Genomic DNA, 18192 nt, shown 5'->3' on the forward strand with positions numbered 1-18192 from the left:
TCGGATTGGTACGGATTATCGATTTAGTTTGTACACCCCTACTCAACATCTTCCTTGGCCAGTGCCATGGGCTACACCCATCTAGTCTTGGAATAAGGGAGAGTATGAGTTTCGGTTGATGGAAACAAAAGTAAGAAGAAAATTGGAAACGAAAGGGCTGGATTCTTTGGCCAATTCTTTTGCTAAAATGTGGGACCCAAAATCACTTGACAAAAATGTTCATACTAAAAGTTTTCAAATTGTTAGATGAGGATTGATTCTCAGAGTAAGCATATAGATTTTAATTGTTTCACGTCAATCAAAGTACTCTCACTTTTAAATATTCGAAAAACATTGGGCACAACCTATCATTTCTCACTTTATTCTCCTAACTCTTACTATAACTTTATTCGTAATTTCTTTTTACTCTCTTAATGTTTTCACTATTCAAAAATATGTTAAACCGTAAGAAAATATATTCTTTTTTTTTAACATTTTCAGTATGAAAACAGAGATGCTTAAAGAGAAAAGGAAAAAGATTGAAAAAGAGAAAAATAAAAATATTACTCTTGTCCTTTTCTCTTTCTATGATAGCCAACTATACAAGGCAAAACAAACTTCGTAATAGTAATGAATGATCAGATATAGTCTATAGAAGACACAGTGTCTTACTATGTTGCTCAGGCTTTTCAAAAATATCGTTGGATACATGTCGGATCCTCCAAAAGTAGTGGATTAATTTTTGGAGGATCCAATGTGGGTAAAATAATGTTTTGGAGCGTCCCCGCAACATAAATTCTCCCTATAACACACAATTAGTATAACGTACTTCTTTATATTATCTAAAAATTAATACGTAAAATAATATTTTCTGTAAAGATTATTTCAAGATAAAGTAATATTTGTTTAAGACACCTAAGGTTATTTAATCCTTATCTGCATAAAAGCTCATACTAGAACTGCTAATGTGCTTCTTCTATTCTCAAGCTCGAATACTTTCTAAAATATGATATTAAGGAATTCCAAGATTTAGCTGTCTCTTTCAATTGATTTTGTCAAATTATTCTGAAATTCTGTCATTAATAACACTTAGCTACAACATACTATGGATAAATTGTTTAAAGATAGTGACTAAACAATTAGTATTTAAAGCCACCATTAATTATTTTCCTACCATTATTTACATCTTCAAAAGGAATATTGCATGAAAATCATTTACAACCTCATAGAAACTTGAACTTGGAAAAATGATAAGTAAAGGAACATTTCAAGCATGTATAGCGTAGAGTATCTCATAGGAATTTCAGAAATAATTTAACAGTGATTTAAATTTCCACAATTTCTATAACATTTTTCATGATATGAGCAAAAGGCACACTACAGCACTTTATATCATTTCAGTGCCCCACCATATCCCTTTCTTGCCTCAATTATGAAGTCATGCTTTTTGAAAATAAATAAGAAGCACAAGTTATTACTTTTGCTAAATCATATACTCTGAGCATTCTTGTTTGCATATTAATTACTCTTAGCATTCAACAGGTAAAACTAAGACTATTTTAAGATAGAATTACTAATCTTCTACAAATTCTTGATCATTTTGTGTTTTTCTTGTTTTTCTCTGCATCTTTCAGAAATGGAGATTGGCTTAGCAGTTGGTGGTGCATTTCTATCTTCAGCTTTGAATGTTCTCTTTGATAGGCTTGCTCCTAAGGGTGAGCTGCTCAAGATGTTTCAGAGGCAAAAGCATGATTTTCAACTCTTAGAGAAGCTAAGGAGGACTTTGTCTGGTTTTCGGGTTGTGCTAAGTGATGCAGAGAATAAGCAGGCATCAAATCCAAACGTGAGTCAGTGGCTTAATGAACTTCGGGATGCTGTGGACAGTGCTGAAAACTTAATGGAAGAAATCAATTATGAAGTTCTGAGAGTTAAGGTGGAAGGTCAGCATCAAAATCATGCAGAAGCAAGCAACCAGCAGGTAAGTGACCTCAACTTGTGCTTGAGTGATGAATCTTTTCTTAATATAAAGGACAAGTTGGAAGGCACAACTAAAACATTGGAGGAGTTGCAAAAGCAAATTGCTTGTCTTGGCCTAAAGGACTATTTTTTTCCCGGTAAACAAGAAACTAGAGTACCTACAACATGTTTGGTTGATGAATCTGATATCTTTGGTAGGCAGACTGAAATAGAGACATTGGTTCACCGTTTATTGTCTGTTGATGCCGATGGAAAAACATATGGTGTAATTCCTATTGTTGGAATGGCGGGGGTTGGCAAGACAACACTTGCTAAAACTGTGTACCATAACGACAAGTTGAAACATCATTTTGATTTGAAAGCTTGGTTCTGTGTGTCTGAACCATATGATGCTTCTAGAATAACAAAAGGATTACTTCAAGAAATTGGTTCATCCAACTTAACGGTTGATAACAATTTTAATCAGCTTCAAATCAAATTGAAGGAAAGCATAAAAGGAAAAAAGTTTCTTTTTGTTTTAGATGATATTTGGAATGACAACTACATTGAGTGGGATGACTTGAGAATTCCTTTTGCACAAGGAGAAATTGGAAGTAAGATCATTGTGACGACACGTAAGGAGAGTGTTGCCGAGATGATGGTTAGTCGGCCAATTATCATGGACATTCTTTCTAGCGAATTCTCTTGGCCTTTATTCAAAAGACATGCATTTGAAAACAGAGATCCCAAGGAACATCCAGAACTTGAAGAGGTAGGAAAACAAATTGCAAAAAAGTGCAAAGGCTTGCCTTTAGCACTAAAGACACTTGCTGGTTTGTTACGGTCCAAATCAAAGATTGAAGAGTGGAGACGCATTTTGACAAGTGAAATATGGGAGCTGCCAGACAAAAGCATATTACCAGCGTTGATGTTGAGCTACAATGATCTTCCCGTGCATTTGAAGCAATGCTTTTCCTACTGTGCAATATTTCCGAAAGATTATCCATTTCGGAAAAAACAAGTCATTCAATTGTGGACTGCTAATGGTCTAGTGCAAGGGTTGCAAAAAAATGAAACAATTGAAGATATAGGCAACCTATTCTTTCTCGAGTTGCAATCAAGATCACTTTTCGAAAGGGTTCCAGAGTCTTCTAAAAATAATGCAGAGGAATTCTTAATGCATGACCTTGTTAATGATTTGGCCCAAGTTGCATCTTCAAAACTTTGTGTTAGGTTGGAAGAGTACCAAGAGTCTCATATGTTGAAACAAAGTCGGCATGTGTCCTATTCAATGGGCTATGGTGACTCTGAAAAGTTGAAACCTCTCTACAAATTGGAGCAGCTCAGGACATTGCTTCCAATCAACAGTATCGAACTCTATGGTCCAACTCTAAGTAAGAGGGTGTTGCATAATATATTGCCAAGACTAACATCCTTAAGGGCACTATCATTGTCTCGTTATCATATCAACGAGTTACCGAATGTCTTGTTTATTGAATTAAAGCTCCTAAGATTTTTGGATCTTTCTTGGACAAAAATAGAGCAGTTACCAGATTCCATTTGTGTACTCTATAACTTAGAGACACTTCTCTTATCATCTTGTGAATTCCTTGAGGAGTTACCGCAGCAGATGGAAAAGTTGATAAACTTGCGTCACCTTGATATTAGCGACACTCCTCGCTTGAAGACGCTGCTACATCCGAGCAAGTTGAAAAGCATCCGTGTGTTATTGGGAGCTAAATTTCTTCTAGGTGATCGCAGTGGTTGGAGATTGGAAGATTTGGGTGAACTACATAACTTATATGGATCTCTATCTATTCTAGAGTTGCAAAATGTGGCCGACAGAAGGGAATCTTTGAAGGCAAACATGAGAGGAAAGGAACATATTGAAAAGTTATCATTGGAGTGGAGTGTAAGTATTGCGGACAGTTCACAAAATGAAAGAGACATACTTGGTGAGCTACATCCAAATCCAAACATAAAAGAACTCGAGATCAACGGATATAGAGGGACAAACTTTCCAAATTGGCTAGCTGATCATTCATTTTCTGAGCTGGTGGAATTGTCTCTAAGCAACTGCGAGGACTGTTATTCCTTGCCAGCATTAGGACAACTTCCTTCTTTGAAATTCCTTGCAATTCGAGGGATGCGTCGAATAACAGATGTGACTGACGAATTCTATGGTAGTTCATCCTCCAAAAAGCCTTTTAACTCTCTAGAGCGACTTGAATTTGCAGAGATGTTGGAGTGGAAGCAGTGGCACGTACTAGGGAATGGAGAGTTTCCTATACTTCAGAATCTTTCAATTAAAAATTGCCCCAAGTTGATTGGAAGGTTTCCTGAAAATCTTTGTTCTCTCACAAGTTTGACAATTTTAAATTGTCGGGAACTCAATCTGGAGATACCTATACAACTTTCAATTCTAAAAAAGTTTAAAGTTATAGGTTCTCCTAAGGTTGGACTTCTTTTTGATCATGCTGAACTGTTTTTGTCTCAACTTCAGAGAATGAAACAGATAGTTGAATTAGATATTTACAATTGTCAGTCTCTTACCTCCTTGCCTTTTAGCCGTATGCCAAATACCTTGAAGGAAATAAAGTTAAATTATTGTGGGAAATTGAAATTGGAGTCATCAGTTGGTGATGTGATTTCTGGAGGAAGTAACATGTTTCTGGAGAATTTGGAACTGGAAGGATGTGATTCTATAAATGAGATATCACCTGAGTTGGTCCCACAAGCACGCTCTTTGAAAGTAAGAAGTTGCCACAGCCTTACAAGGCTTTTGATTCCCAACGGGGCTGAAGATCTCATAATTTATGGATGTGAGAATCTTGAAATACTTTCGGTGGCTCAAACGACGTCAACTTTGGATATTAGCAACTGCGAGAAGCTGAAGTCGCTGCCAGAACATATGAAGGAACTCCTTCCATCTCTTAAGAAACTATATCTGAATAAGTGTCCAGAAATAGAGTCCTTTCCTGAAGGAGGATTGCCCTCCAATTTACAAGTCCTTCAGATCAGCGGTTGCAAGAAACTGGTGAATGGGCGAAAGGAGTGGGGTTTACAGAGACTCTCCTGTCTCACAGTGTTAAACATCATCCATGATGGTAGTGACGAAGAGATTCCTGCTGGTGAAAATTGGGAGTTGCCTTACTCTATTCGAACTCTTTGGATAAAAAATCTGAAAACATTAAGCAGCCAAGTTCTCAAAAGCCTCACCTCTCTTGAATATCTATCTACTTCTAATTTACCTCAAATTCAGTCACTGTTGGAAGAAGGGCTTCCCTCATCTCTTTCTCAGCTTAGATTATATGACCATGATGAGCTCCATTCACTATCGACCAAAGGTCTTCGACGCCTCACCTCGCTTCAACGTCTACAGATCGACTACTGCGATCAACTCAAATCTATTCCAGAATCAGTGCTGCCCTCCTCCCTCTCTGAGCTGACCATCTCGAGTTGCCGTAATCTCCAACCTCTTCCAGAATCAGTGCTGCCCTCCCTCTCTAAGCTGGAAATCTCGGATTGCCCTAAACTCCAATCTCTTCCAGTAAAAGGGATGCCCTCTTCCATCTCTAAACTAAATATTTCTTTGTGCCCATTGCTCAACCCACTCCTAGAATTTGAGAAGGGGGATTACTGGCCAAATATTGCTCATATTCCCACCATACATATCGATCGGGAATACCTGTGATGATTAAAACGAAGGTGTTCTAACAGATGTAAGTTATTCTTTTTCTTTTTTTCTTTTCAAGTAGCTTTTTATTTTTCGTTACTTCTCTTTGCTTTTCTGTTAATTCTTTTCCTTTGTTAGAAATCTTGTTGAGCAGTGTGAAGAGACTATTGCCACTATGAAACAGAGGAAGCATCTTCACTTAGGGATGAACGGTGATATGTACGTTGCAGCTACATAAATCTTTATATCTGCGCTAAAACATTGAAATGAAATTTCAAAACAGTTACTAATATGTTTGCAACTACAAAAAGTTATTATAAATAAGATTAATAATTTGCTCTAGAAAGTAATTAGCACATAAATTGCAATTCATGTATTCTTCTGAAAAACTATCTCACTCTTCATCTTACGTGTAGATTTTTAGTTCATGTTTTGCTTGAACTTTCATCTCAATAGAAATTCATGTATTCTTGTTCTTTCCCCTTTTCAGTGAGTTGAGCAAAGAGGAGGTGGTTTAGAGTAATGCACAAGTCCACTATTGAATACGAAGCTCCAATAGAATTCAAAGGTATACTCGACATAAAGTTTGTCTCCTATCTATAAAATATAGAAAATGAAAGTTGGTTCTCCTAAGCTTGGAGTTCTTTTTGATAACTGTTTATGTCCCAATTTCAGAGAATGAAGTTTTATCACTGCTGGAAAAGGGCTTCCCTCGTCTCTTTCTGAGCTAAGATTATATTTACCATGATGAGCTCCATTGGCTACCGACAGAAGATCTTAGGTGCCTTACTTCGCTTCGATGTCCAGAAATAACCTCCTGCTATTGATTCCATTATCGATTTCATACTGCAGTTGATGTTTCACATTAAAGAAAAGAAGCTGTGTAAGTATTAATTCTTATGTTGAGCATTTAGAGTTTTGCCTAAATGACGGGAAAAGACAATGTCCTCTTTGAGTATTTATTCTCTGCTGATTTTCAATCGTGCCAAGTTTTTTTGACCAGATCTTGTTGCTCTATATGGGAAGGAAAAGCTGGGCAGAGAGTTGTCAAGGATCATTCTTATGTGAAATGTCCCTCTCAATTTCATGGACACATGGTGAGGATCCGACAGTGGTGCTCTGACAGATATAAGTTATTCTTTTCTTTTTCAGTAGCTTTTATTTTTTTTTACTTCTCTACGCTTGTTTTGTTAATTCTTTTTCTTTGTTAAATCTTGTGGAGCAGTGTGGAGATTATATTACCACTATGAAACCGGGGAATCATCTTCAGGTCGCGTTAGATGAGAAAAATAGGTACTTCTCTTTTGTTTGGAAATTGAGAGTAATACTGCTCTTCATCAGTCTGAGAAGCAAATACTATGCAATGTTTGAACAACAATTAAAATGACTAGTCATTTGCTAGAATCAGTTATATCACCTAGTGCTCTTAACTACCAATTTTTCAGTTTTGTATGTATGTTGGGAAAAAATCATCTCTAGAATGGTATAATGGCAAATTAAGAACAACTTTTCTTTTTTCTTCTATTTTATCAGGATTTTGAAAACAGTATGATCAGTCACTGTGCTCTATTTTGGGAGTGATTTGGCAACGATACAATGTCGTTTTCTCTTGGAAGGCTCTTTCAGTTTTTAGCTGAAGTTTACAATTGATGGTCATATACTGCTCAAACTGCGTCTTGAAATTGAGTAAATGGAGGAGTGGCCACCGATTGCTCAATCCCACTACTCGGTTGATAATGAACTCATATAGCGAGCAAGATAAATAAGTGATTCTCGAGGAAATGGTGCCTATTAATTTTCAAGTCTTCTCTTGGCTTGTTTATTAATAGCTTGTCTTTTCTAATATTTTAAACTGCTATGCACCATTTATTTCTGTTGCAAAAATTATTAGTCCCTTCATTCCCCTATTTATACTCTCCCGTCACCCTTGTATAACATGAATGGTTGTTTTGACAGGCATTTGTAACACGATTTATCAACTTGATAGGTGAAAAAACTGAAACGATATAAAGCTTACAATTTCTGAGGTAATATTGCTTTTTCTTCAAAATTTATTTCCCATTCTATGCTTTTGTGTACAATCATTCAAGCAGTGTATGGTCCAGTTATTGCAATTCTGCGTGCTGGTACAAAATGATGATATTTGAATCTAACTTCTTTCTTTTGCAGAAGGAGAAGATGTGATGCCTGAAGTTTCAGCTCAAACCACGTCTAGAATTTGACAAGGGGGATTACTGGCCAAAAATTGCTCATATTTCCATCATAAGAGTCGATGAGAAATACCTGTAATGATTAAAACGAAGGTGTTCTAACTGATCTAAGTTAATTCTGTTTTTTTCTTTTTTTCGTTTGTTGATTCTTTCCCTTTATGAAATATTGTTGAGCAGTGTGTAGCGTCTATTGTCACTATGAAGCCGAGGAAGCATTTTTATATCAGGATGAAAGATGACAAAAAAAGGTAATATGTTGCAACTACAGAAATTTTTATCATTGTAAGAAAAGAAAAGACGTAGTATAGGCTGGAATTAATAGCAAAATGTAATCACATGGAAGATCTTACACGGAACAACATTTTGTTTGACGCTTCTACGATTAAAGATTTCTCATATCAAATTTCAATGTTGATGGGACTCAAAGATATTATCAAGGTAAGAGATTCTCCAAATAAATATTGTTATATTTATTTATTAAAACTTCTTTTGCTTTTTCATTAATTTTTTTTTATTCTTTTGGACTGTTGTGCATCATTTATTTATGTCGTGAAATTTATTTAGTCCCTTTGTTTCCCTGTTTCTGATCTCCAATTCTCCAGTCACTTTCTGATCTTCTACTTCTTTTTTCTGTCTTGCTTTTCTATCTTCAATTTTGCCTTCAATTTTAGCTTTGGACATGAAAAACACATACTATCTCTTATTCACACCAAGTTAACGAATATAAGCTCTCTCCTCGTAATTTAATACCCCTAGGTAGAAGTAATTAATGTAAAAGAAAAAGGGAAAATGAGAATCTTAGGCATGCTGACAAGCAGCTTAATATTTTTTCATTAGAGTATTATCATCTGAATAACTTTTGTATACTTCTCTATTTTCTTGTCTAGGATTTTGGCATCGGTATGAAGATTGTCTGATCAGATGTTGTTGCTTAACATGGGAAGGAAAAGCTGGGCAGAGAGTTGTCAAGATTCAGTCTTAATTATGTGAAATGCCCGTCTCAACGTCACGGACACATGGTGAATTTGTGTACTTCAGTAATTACATTGAAAATATATTGAACAAAAACTAATATAAATTTTAAAATATCTCGCATTTATTTCCTCGAGTATAGCTCATCCAATAGAAAAGTGTTCAATTCTTTGTTTGTTTATGCATATATAAAACCAAGAGTAGAAACCAAAAACCTGGCCAACCTGTAATTTGTTTGTAATTGTTGTAGTCAATGCACACTTGGTGAATTGGCCAAATCTGGTGCATATCCTCGCCCACACTCAGATCATGTCGGATCGCTGTAAAGTGGTGGCCATCTCTGTACCATCATCTGCCTTGGGACACAAGGAGAGTTGCCCTTCTCCATCACTTCAGTATGCATCTATATGTTTGCGCAAAGGCAAGACTGCCTCAGCATTTGGATTGATGATCGCCTCATCTGGTATGCCACCTAAAGTTCTATCCTCTTATTAACATAAGCTATTTTGTCAGTAAACTCGTCTGTAATATCCTTTCTATGTACTTCTCCTTGTTTGTTTACTAGTTGTTTTTTCCTGTCACATAATGTTTATTTGTTTCCCCAGCCGCTGGGTTGTTCATTCCTATACTCCTGTTCTTCGATTTCAGTCCTTTGAAGAAGCAAAAGTTCGAGTACAGTTGGTTAGATATATGCAATCTCAACATTACAATCAGGTACACTTTTGATTGTTCCCTGTAAGAAATTCACATGAAGTTTGCTCGAGTCCTCACCTTAAGGATTGATGTGGAGTGCGTGTCCTCACCTATTTGTTTCTCACCTTTGTTCCCAATTCTTCGTCTCTTGCACAAAGATAAAGGGTTCAAATAATGCAACCTCACTTTCTCAAGTTGATGCGGTTGTCAGTATTTGGATCTTTAGACAGTAATTAATACATCAGTTTTTGTTTTGAATATTCAGAGATTTGGATTGAAGATATAAACATTAAGCTGATGTTGGAGATTATGAAGTTCCTTTCAAATTCTTTCCATTACTCAACTGCGAGTGGCACCTCAGAACCAGGGGAAAGGCAAAGAAGCATATGCTACTCGGAATTGCCCTAAGTTCATGTTTCGTGTTTCAAAGTTGCTTTTCTGTTCGTTGTTCTTAAACTCCAGTCAATTCATGGAATCACAAGGAGGAGCATGAATGGTCGGAAACATGCAATCTGTATTTCACAATCAGGTACTTTTTTCCCGATTACTTTTAAGAAGATATCATCAAGCTTGGAAAGCAAAATATATGGATGAAGATCTCCAAACCTTTTTCATCACCTATTTCTTTGTTCATTTTGATCGTTGAGTTTCTAACCACCCTGCATTTGATAGGTAATACTGATGAATTTTCTCATTTTTCGAATTTCTAGAGCATAGTTGAATGGATATTAAGTTGTCACCTTCCAACTTCATTTATCTGTTTGTGTTTTTTTCCTTTCCCTTTTTGAGTCAGCCTCATGTGCCAGCTTCGAACTTGAAAATCAGCATTGATTTGCATCAGAGATTAATTTAAGGCTAGTATGATAATAGGTGTATCATGATGTCATTAAAACTATGCTACATCGCAAGTAATTGAGAAAACTTCAGTTGTTGATTAATCGTAAAACCAGTAATATCACAGATGAAATGGCAGCTTGGCTCCCTTGACATATTGAAACTTCTTCACTTGGCAGTAAGTTTAGGAATCATTTTCGTAGTCAGATAAAACCATGATTGTCGATTACTTGTCTAGAGGAATCATTCATGTATAGCTAGTTATGTTCAATACTGAATGGCTAAGTGTTTTAACATATCCTTTTCTTTTGTTTTCAGTTTGGTTTTTATGAGTTGTTGAGAAGGGAAAGCTGTTGAGATATTTAAGTTACTCTGAGATGGGACTTTCTATTAGGCCTTTCTGCTCTGGTTACGTTTGGCCAATGGAAAGCAAAAGACGACATAATTATTGGACTTTCTGTATTGAGTAATCTGAACTTCTGGACGTGAACGGTTAGAGCAAACTGTAAATGCATTGGAAAATGTACGAGAAAAGGGGGGAGATTCTGAGGAGGGAACGTTGAATGTCAATGAGAAGAGAAAGTAAAGTTTCAATGGTCTCCTCAAGTTGGCTAGTGAAAGTTGTGCAACAGGTTTGAGGGACAGTACTAACAAGCTCGGGGACTTGTTTCTGTTTCCAAAAGGACTAGTACAGTATCAATACAACTATGATTGGATTAAATCAGCTATAGCTGTTTCTGCAATTGGTAGCGCGAATGCTGAACTGTTTCACTTCCTCTACAACATTGTTTGCTACTATTGTCGATAAATCAGATTCTCGCGAAGTCATTCAAGACTGATGTTGCTACTGTTCAGAAGATCAAGGCTGGTCTCTCATCCTAGGATCTCATTTTGCTCGTCGAATTTCTAAATAAAACTTCACCTCGGAATTCAGTGCAAAAAAGATTCATATGTAATGTTTTCATTCTTTCTTAGTTGGTTGGTAATCTTATCATTATGAAATTGGCTGTTCATTTTCTATTCATTTGTCTTTACAAGTTTCCTATCAGTATGCAACTTTTAGTCTGCTGTCTAAATCCATCCAAAGAGGTTATAACAATTGATCAACTTTGTTATAATTAGTGCCCAAACAGCCACTCATTCTTATTTTTCCTTGTGTCCAACCAAAAAGAAAAAGAAAAAAAACAAAACAAGAGAAGAAAAATGGCATGACAGCAAACTACAAAAAGTAGAAAAGAATCACATTTCCCTTTTTCCTCATTAAGCTGAAAAATAGTTTCACTAAGAATCATATTACTACTCAATACACAAAAACAAAAATAAGAAAAACAGTACAATAATACTCAAATTTCAAATGCCAAAGAATCACTAGAGGAAGAGTCTCCTCTTGACCCACACCAACCCAAGAAAATAAAAAAAATAAAAACAACACACAAAAAATCATCAGTAGATTCATGTCTATCGCAGTTGAGGTGGAGGGTTCAGACCCCATCAGTAGCGCCTCATTTCCGTTCCCTTTCCAAAAAATACTTCTGCTAATTGATCCCTAAAATAAAATGAGTGACTTCTTCTTGTTGTTCACAACCCTACATGATTTCCTAATTTCTCCTTGTGTTCTAGTGAGTACTTCAACTTTACCTAATTATCAAAGTTTGAACTTCTAGGACACTTCACTCTTAATGAGAATAACATCAATTTGTTCATGGCTGGATCAGGACCACCTGTTTTCTTGTAGTTGTATAGCCTATCTTGGAAGTTTGAGCAACAGTGTGGCCACCTAATAAATATATGGTTTCTAACATATCCTTTTCTTTTGTTTTCAGTCTGGTTTTTTTGAGTTGTTAAGAAGGGAAAGTTGTAGAGATATTTAAGTTACTCTGAGAAGGGACTTTCTATTAGGCCTTTCTGCTCTGGTTACGTTTGGCCAATGGAAAGCAAAAGACGGCATAATTATTGGACTTTCTGTATTGAGTAATCTGAACTTTTGGATATTAACGGTTAGAGCAAACTGTAAATGCACTGTAAAATGTACAAGAAACGGGGAAGATTATGAGGAGAGAACGTTAAATATCAATGAGAAGAGAAAGTGAGGTTCAAATAGCCTCTTATTTTCTTTCCTCAAGTTGGACCTATACTCCGGTTGTCAATTCAGCTCCGGATTTAGGGCGGATTTATAGGGTTCAACTGAATTCATTGATTTTGGATCAAACTATCATTGTCGAGCCACTCAAATTTGATAGCTGAATAATTTTGTTAGAGATTGTAGCATGTTGCTTATATGGTGTTTCTTACTACTTAGCTTATAGATGGAAGCAATACTTCTTCGTAAGTACATGGTAAGCACATGTATGACATAAGGACAATAAGAGTTGTTGAACACATATAAACAAACATGAAAAAGATTAACAAACGAGTGTAAAGGAGTTTTTACACTAATAGGTTGTGTGAATGTTAATAGTTGTCTATACGATAACAATACTAACTATGCCTCAATTCTACACAAATTATACCTCATTAGTGTACTTTCTTTTAAGTTCGTCTCATTTTTTAAAAAAACAAATTTTATGTGTTTTTTTGTTCTTTTTAAGAGCCATAAATAACGTGAAAATTTTGAATGATGTAGAATAGGATTAGAGTAATAATCCAATTAAATAAGAGATTACAGATTTTATACGAAAAATAATAATATTATAATATAAGGAACAAACTTGTCCTCTTGTAAATAAAATTTAAGTTTATTACATAAATTAGAATAGATGGAGGTTTATATAGGAATATGATTCTAAAAGGTTAAATGCATGCATCGAATGACAAACAGAAAAATAACATAAGTTAGTTTGTAACAAAGAGAGTTATGTATTATATGAAATAGGAAAAACGCAAATATGCTAAAATGGGGGTGAGAGAGGAGCATGACTAGTAAGTAATAAAGGATTAAGATAATGTCACGCGGCAAAATCTAGTACTAATTAGTACGACATGTGCATTCAAGACCAACTATTTACAAGTGGCACATGTGAGCCATTTTTAAGTTTAGTGGCAGCATTTTCCCTAAATTAAATTCATACAAGAATCACGTGTAAAAGTACAAGGCTAGCTAAAATTCGACGAAGTAGCTCAAATAATAGAGAGATCTACATAGAAAAAGTCTTTCTCTTAGGGGTCGTTTGGTTCATTACCAGGATATTCCAAGATCATAATTCTGGGACGATAGTCAAGATTATAACCTAGATAACAATTTCACCTTCTATATGGAATAAGTTATACCAATATTTTGATACAAAAAAATAATAATAATTTTAACTATAACCTCCAATTAAACAATGGATAAATTTAAGAAACTTTTAACCTAGATATACAAAATTGGAAGCCTAATTACCACTATTAAGGACATTTGCATTTAATTACCTAACATAGCAAGATTTTCAACATAGAAAATTCTTTGATTTTATGCTCCAATCTTTTCCATTTTCTCTCTTTCTCACACATCTCTCCCCAAAAACATGCCTCCCCTAGTGACACCGGAATAACGTATTCATTATTTTTCCACCTAAAAATTCGTTATTATTTTTCCACAGAAAGAACATGTTAATTATTTTTCCAACTAGAAACTAGTCTCCCCTAATGACATCAAAGACTAAATGATTAAACCCCCTAATTTCTTTTGCAATATGAAAAAACGAACATCTCTGCCATTGCCATAGACTATTTAGTTTTATGTTGGATAAAGTTTTATCTACAACTTTACTCTTATTTTTAAAGTATATAAGAAAAGAGAAAGAGGTAACCAGTGGTTAGTGGAACTAGCAATATTATCTATTAAAACTACAAATGATGTTCCCGTTTGCTGAGTTAGAGGGTGTTGACGATTTGCTTATTGATCATCTATAATTGCTTAAGACTATTTTAATCCAGACTTTTTGCATTAAACTTAACATGATCAGCCCTATACAAATATCTAAACTGGAGATAATATTTAAAAAACGGCATAAAAATATCCCCATTTGTGCAAATATCCCCTTTCTATTTGGCTAATTGATCCAACATGGAGAAAAGGTCTTTTTAACATCAGTTTTATATGAAGCTAATCATAAATATATTTATCAATTTATCACTTATTTGATTTTTTATCTTTTTTCTTTTATTTGTTTGAAAGGACAATAAATAGTGAATAGTTTTCATTTCATCGATTGGGGTGAAGTACATGAACCCACATTCACTCAATTTCTATACTAACAACTGAGCTGAGATGCAAGCTGCTTCGTTTGGGATATCTTGGATGGTGTTTAAAATTTGTCAATTTAGAGTTAACACTATTGAATGAAACAAGAAGTTGGATCCAATGTTAATATCGTAAAGAATAAGAAAGGGAATAATAAATATATTAATTACATGTGTCGAGTAGTCCAGCTATAGGTCCTAATTAATGTAGCTACAAGGGGCATGAGGGGACTTCAAATTCTCAATTTATTCAAATATGAATATAGTTGCATGGAATGTTAGAGGAATTTGGTGTTCAATTTCACTGCGGTTTATGGTATGCATACCATACAAGATAGAAGGGGCTTATGGGAAAAACTTAGGAGTTTGCTGGGAATACAATAAGGGCCTTGGATTATTATGGGATTGTTAATGCGGACTGGATGAGCGCAATATGAAGTCCAGAGTTCAATGGTTGAAACTAGGTGACTTGAATTCAGTATGTTTTTTTACAAATATGAAGAATAGATACTCTCAAAATGGCATGAGAAGTCTAACAAATGCAGAGAGAATAACAGTTCATACAGCGCCTGAAATACTGGAGTAAGTGACAGGTTTCTACAAGACATTTCTAGGGTCAGCAGATGAGTCAATACCTGCCATTAACCCAACTATCTTGAAGGAAGGAACAATACGTAGTTACAAACAGCAGAGGATATTGATGATATGAAAGCTCTATGATGTGATGGTCTAAAGGCCTATTTCTTTAAAAAGACTTTGCCAATTATAGGAGAGGAAGTGACAGTTGCTATCCTGGAATTTTTTAACACGTCAGAAATGTTTAAACCTATCAACTGTACTATCAAAACTCTCAATGAAACGGTAACTCAAAGCTCAATTGAGCTTCAATGGTGAGAGGATTTGAACCTCTATGCCATGAGAGGTCACAGTGAGAAAGATGACGAAGGAAGGGATAGAAGAATATTCCAGAATTTTTTAATTCATTACTAAAGAAAAATAAGTGGATCCTTCACTATATACAATCGAAAGCTAAGCTAGAAAATGAGCTAATGAAAGTCGGCTAACAAACTAATTTGTACAGCTTGCATTTTTAACTAACTAATGACTCCACTAACTCCTTACTAACTAACTGATCAGCTAACTAACATACATAATTAATCTTAACACCCCCTCTGTTGCGGAAGCAGAATATATAGAGAGTGATTAAATCACAATTACTATATCTAAAGGTAGCTAATAAATAATAAATGAGACAATAATAAAATGAACACCAGAAATTAACGAGGTTCGGCAAAATTTGATTTTTGCCCAGTCCTCGGATACAATCAACTCAAAATTATTTCACTCCAAAAATACAAGTGAAATACTATAAGAGAGAAAGAGAATTCAAATGTCTTAGGAGATAAGAAGGCAAGTGAGAGATGTTTACAAATGAACAAAACCCTTGCTATTTATAGAAGGGAAATAACTTTAATAATGTCATGCATGACATCATATTAAGTGTGAACATGCAATGTAAATGCATGAAAAATGCATCTACCAATTTCTTCCTAAAAGGAGGCTTTACATTAATTGTCAAAATTCAACAAATCTCCACCTTGGCAAGATTCCACTTTTGCAATTTTCTCTTACTGATAAATTTTGATTGTGTCTTCAACTCCAATCTTCAAAGTTCAACAATGTTGATCAAGTTCAAACAATGTTGAAACTTGATCGCAGTCACTACTTTTGTTAGTATATCGGCATGGTTATCTGTAGTCCGAATTTTCTGCATCATGACTCCACCTTCTTCTATAATATCTCGTACAAAGTGATATCGAACATCAATGTGCTTCGTCCTTGCATGATAAACTTGGTTCTTTGCTAATTGGATAGCACTCTGACTATCACAAAATAGTGTGATATTTTCTTGACCAATACCAAGATCTCTAAGCAACCCTTGAAGCCAAATTGCCTCCTTTACAGCCTCCGTAATTGCCATGTACTCTGCCTCAGTAGTAGACAAAGCAACCGTTGACTGCAAAGTAGACTTCCAACTAACTGGTGCATTTGCAATAGTGAAAACATAACCAGTAGTTGATCTACGCTTGTCCAAATCACCCGCATAATCTGAGTCACAGTATCCAACCAGATACTGACTATCTTCCTGCTCAAAAATCAATCCAACATCTACAGTATTACAAATATACCGTAGAATCCATTTCACAGCTTACCAATGCTCCTTTCCTGGATCATGCATATACCTGCTTACAACTCCGATAGCATGTGAAATATCAGGTCTTGTGCAAACCATTGCATACATCAAGCTACCAACGACATTCTTATATGGCACTCTTGACATATACTCTCGTTCATCTTCATTCTTCGGCGACATAGCAGCACTAAGCTTAAAGTGAGGAGCAAGAGGAGTTCTAACCGACTTCGTGTTCTCATTCATGCCAAATCGATCTATTACTTTCTTCAAGTATTCTTTCTGGGATAGATAGAGTTTCTTTGAATGTCTATCTCTTTTTATCTCCATGCCAAGATTTTTCTTCGCCTCACCTAAATCCTTCATCTCAAACTTCTTTCTTAGTTGAATCTTCAACTTCTCAATTTCCTCTTGACTTTTGGAAGCTATCAACATATCATCAACGTATAGGAGAAGATATACGAAGGATCCATCTTCAAGCTTGCGCAAATATACATAATGATCGTATTTGCTTCTTCTGTACTTCTGCCGCAACATAAACTTGTCAAATCGTTTGTACCATTGTCTAGAAGATTGTTTCAATCCATACAACGATTTTTCAAGTTTGCACACCATATTTTACTTTTCGGCAACTTTGAATCCTTCTGGCTGAATCATATAGATTTCCTCTTCCAAGTCTCCATGTAAAAATACAGTTTTTACATCTAACTGAACTAGTTCCAAATTCAACTGTGCTACCAAAGCCAACAAAACTCTAATGGAGGAGTGTTTCACAACTGGAGAAAATACCTCATTGTAATCAATTCCCTCCTTTTGAGCGTACCCTTTGGCCACCAATCTTGCTTTGTAGCGAACATCTTCTTGGTTAGGAAATCCTTCTTTCTTTACAAATACCCATTTGCACCCAATTGCTTTCTTGCCCTTCGGGAGATTGGCCAATTTCCATGTGTAATTCTGATGAAGGGACTACATTTCTTCATTCATGGAAATCCTCCACTTATCTTTTTCTGAACTTTGGACTGCGTCTTTATAAGTGGTAGGAACACCATCAGCTACAATTGAGGCTGCACAAGCCACCGTCTCTATGAGACGAACAGGTTTCTTTATTGTTCTTTTTGGCTTGCTGGTTGCTATTGATTCAAGTTGTTGTTGGGGTTCCTGAGTTGGAATCTCCCCTTCCACTGACTCTTCTTCCAGGGGAAAATCTTCTATTGTTTCCTCGTTTTCTCCCTGTGTTGGGAAAATTAATTTTTCCTCAAACTCCACCTGCTTTGAAGCACCAATAGTTTGTTTGACATCTTTAAATGTCACCTTATCTATTATGGCAGATTCATCAAAGGTAACATCTCTGTTGAATATAACTTTTCTTGTCTCTGGACACCATAATCGGTATCCTTTTACTCCAGAAGTAATCCCCATAAATATAGCTTTCTTTGCCCTCGGATCCAATTTTTACTCTT

General features: G+C 35.5%; 1 protein-coding gene across 2 annotated transcripts; it reads left to right on the forward strand.

The window, feature by feature from the left end:
- The first annotated feature begins 1436 nt into the window (after nt 1-1436).
- LOC107791696 (putative disease resistance RPP13-like protein 1) lies at nt 1437-11338 on the forward strand. 2 transcript variants are annotated; one of them, XM_075239474.1, is made up of 16 exons: nt 1437-1521; nt 1614-5657; nt 5750-5830; nt 6102-6179; nt 6287-6494; nt 6602-6708; nt 6837-6904; nt 7145-7395; nt 7568-7638; nt 7781-7914; nt 7999-8069; nt 8709-8840; nt 9044-9256; nt 9442-9507; nt 9752-10015; nt 10639-11338. In XM_075239474.1, exon 2 carries the CDS (start codon nt 1616-1618, stop codon nt 5627-5629), a length of 4014 nt encoding a protein of 1337 aa, XP_075095575.1. In that variant the 5' UTR covers nt 1437-1521; nt 1614-1615; the 3' UTR covers nt 5630-5657; nt 5750-5830; nt 6102-6179; nt 6287-6494; nt 6602-6708; nt 6837-6904; nt 7145-7395; nt 7568-7638; nt 7781-7914; nt 7999-8069; nt 8709-8840; nt 9044-9256; nt 9442-9507; nt 9752-10015; nt 10639-11338. The 2 variants fall into 2 exon arrangements, with proteins under 2 accessions (XP_075095575.1, XP_075095576.1); XM_075239475.1 differs by lacking the exon at nt 1437-1521 and having other exon boundaries at nt 1571-5657; nt 6615-6708.
- The last annotated feature ends 6854 nt before the right edge of the window (nt 11339-18192 follow it).

The sequence above is a fragment of the Nicotiana tabacum genome, chromosome 19 (genome assembly GCF_000715075.1).
Source record: "Nicotiana tabacum cultivar K326 chromosome 19, ASM71507v2, whole genome shotgun sequence".
NCBI classification, from domain to species: Eukaryota; Viridiplantae; Streptophyta; class Magnoliopsida; order Solanales; family Solanaceae; genus Nicotiana; species Nicotiana tabacum.

Coding starts and splice junctions, on each gene's coding strand:
- LOC107791696 (XM_075239474.1), top strand. CDS start 1,616: ATGGAGATTGGCTTAGCAGTTGGTGGTGCATTTCTATCTTCAGCTTTG.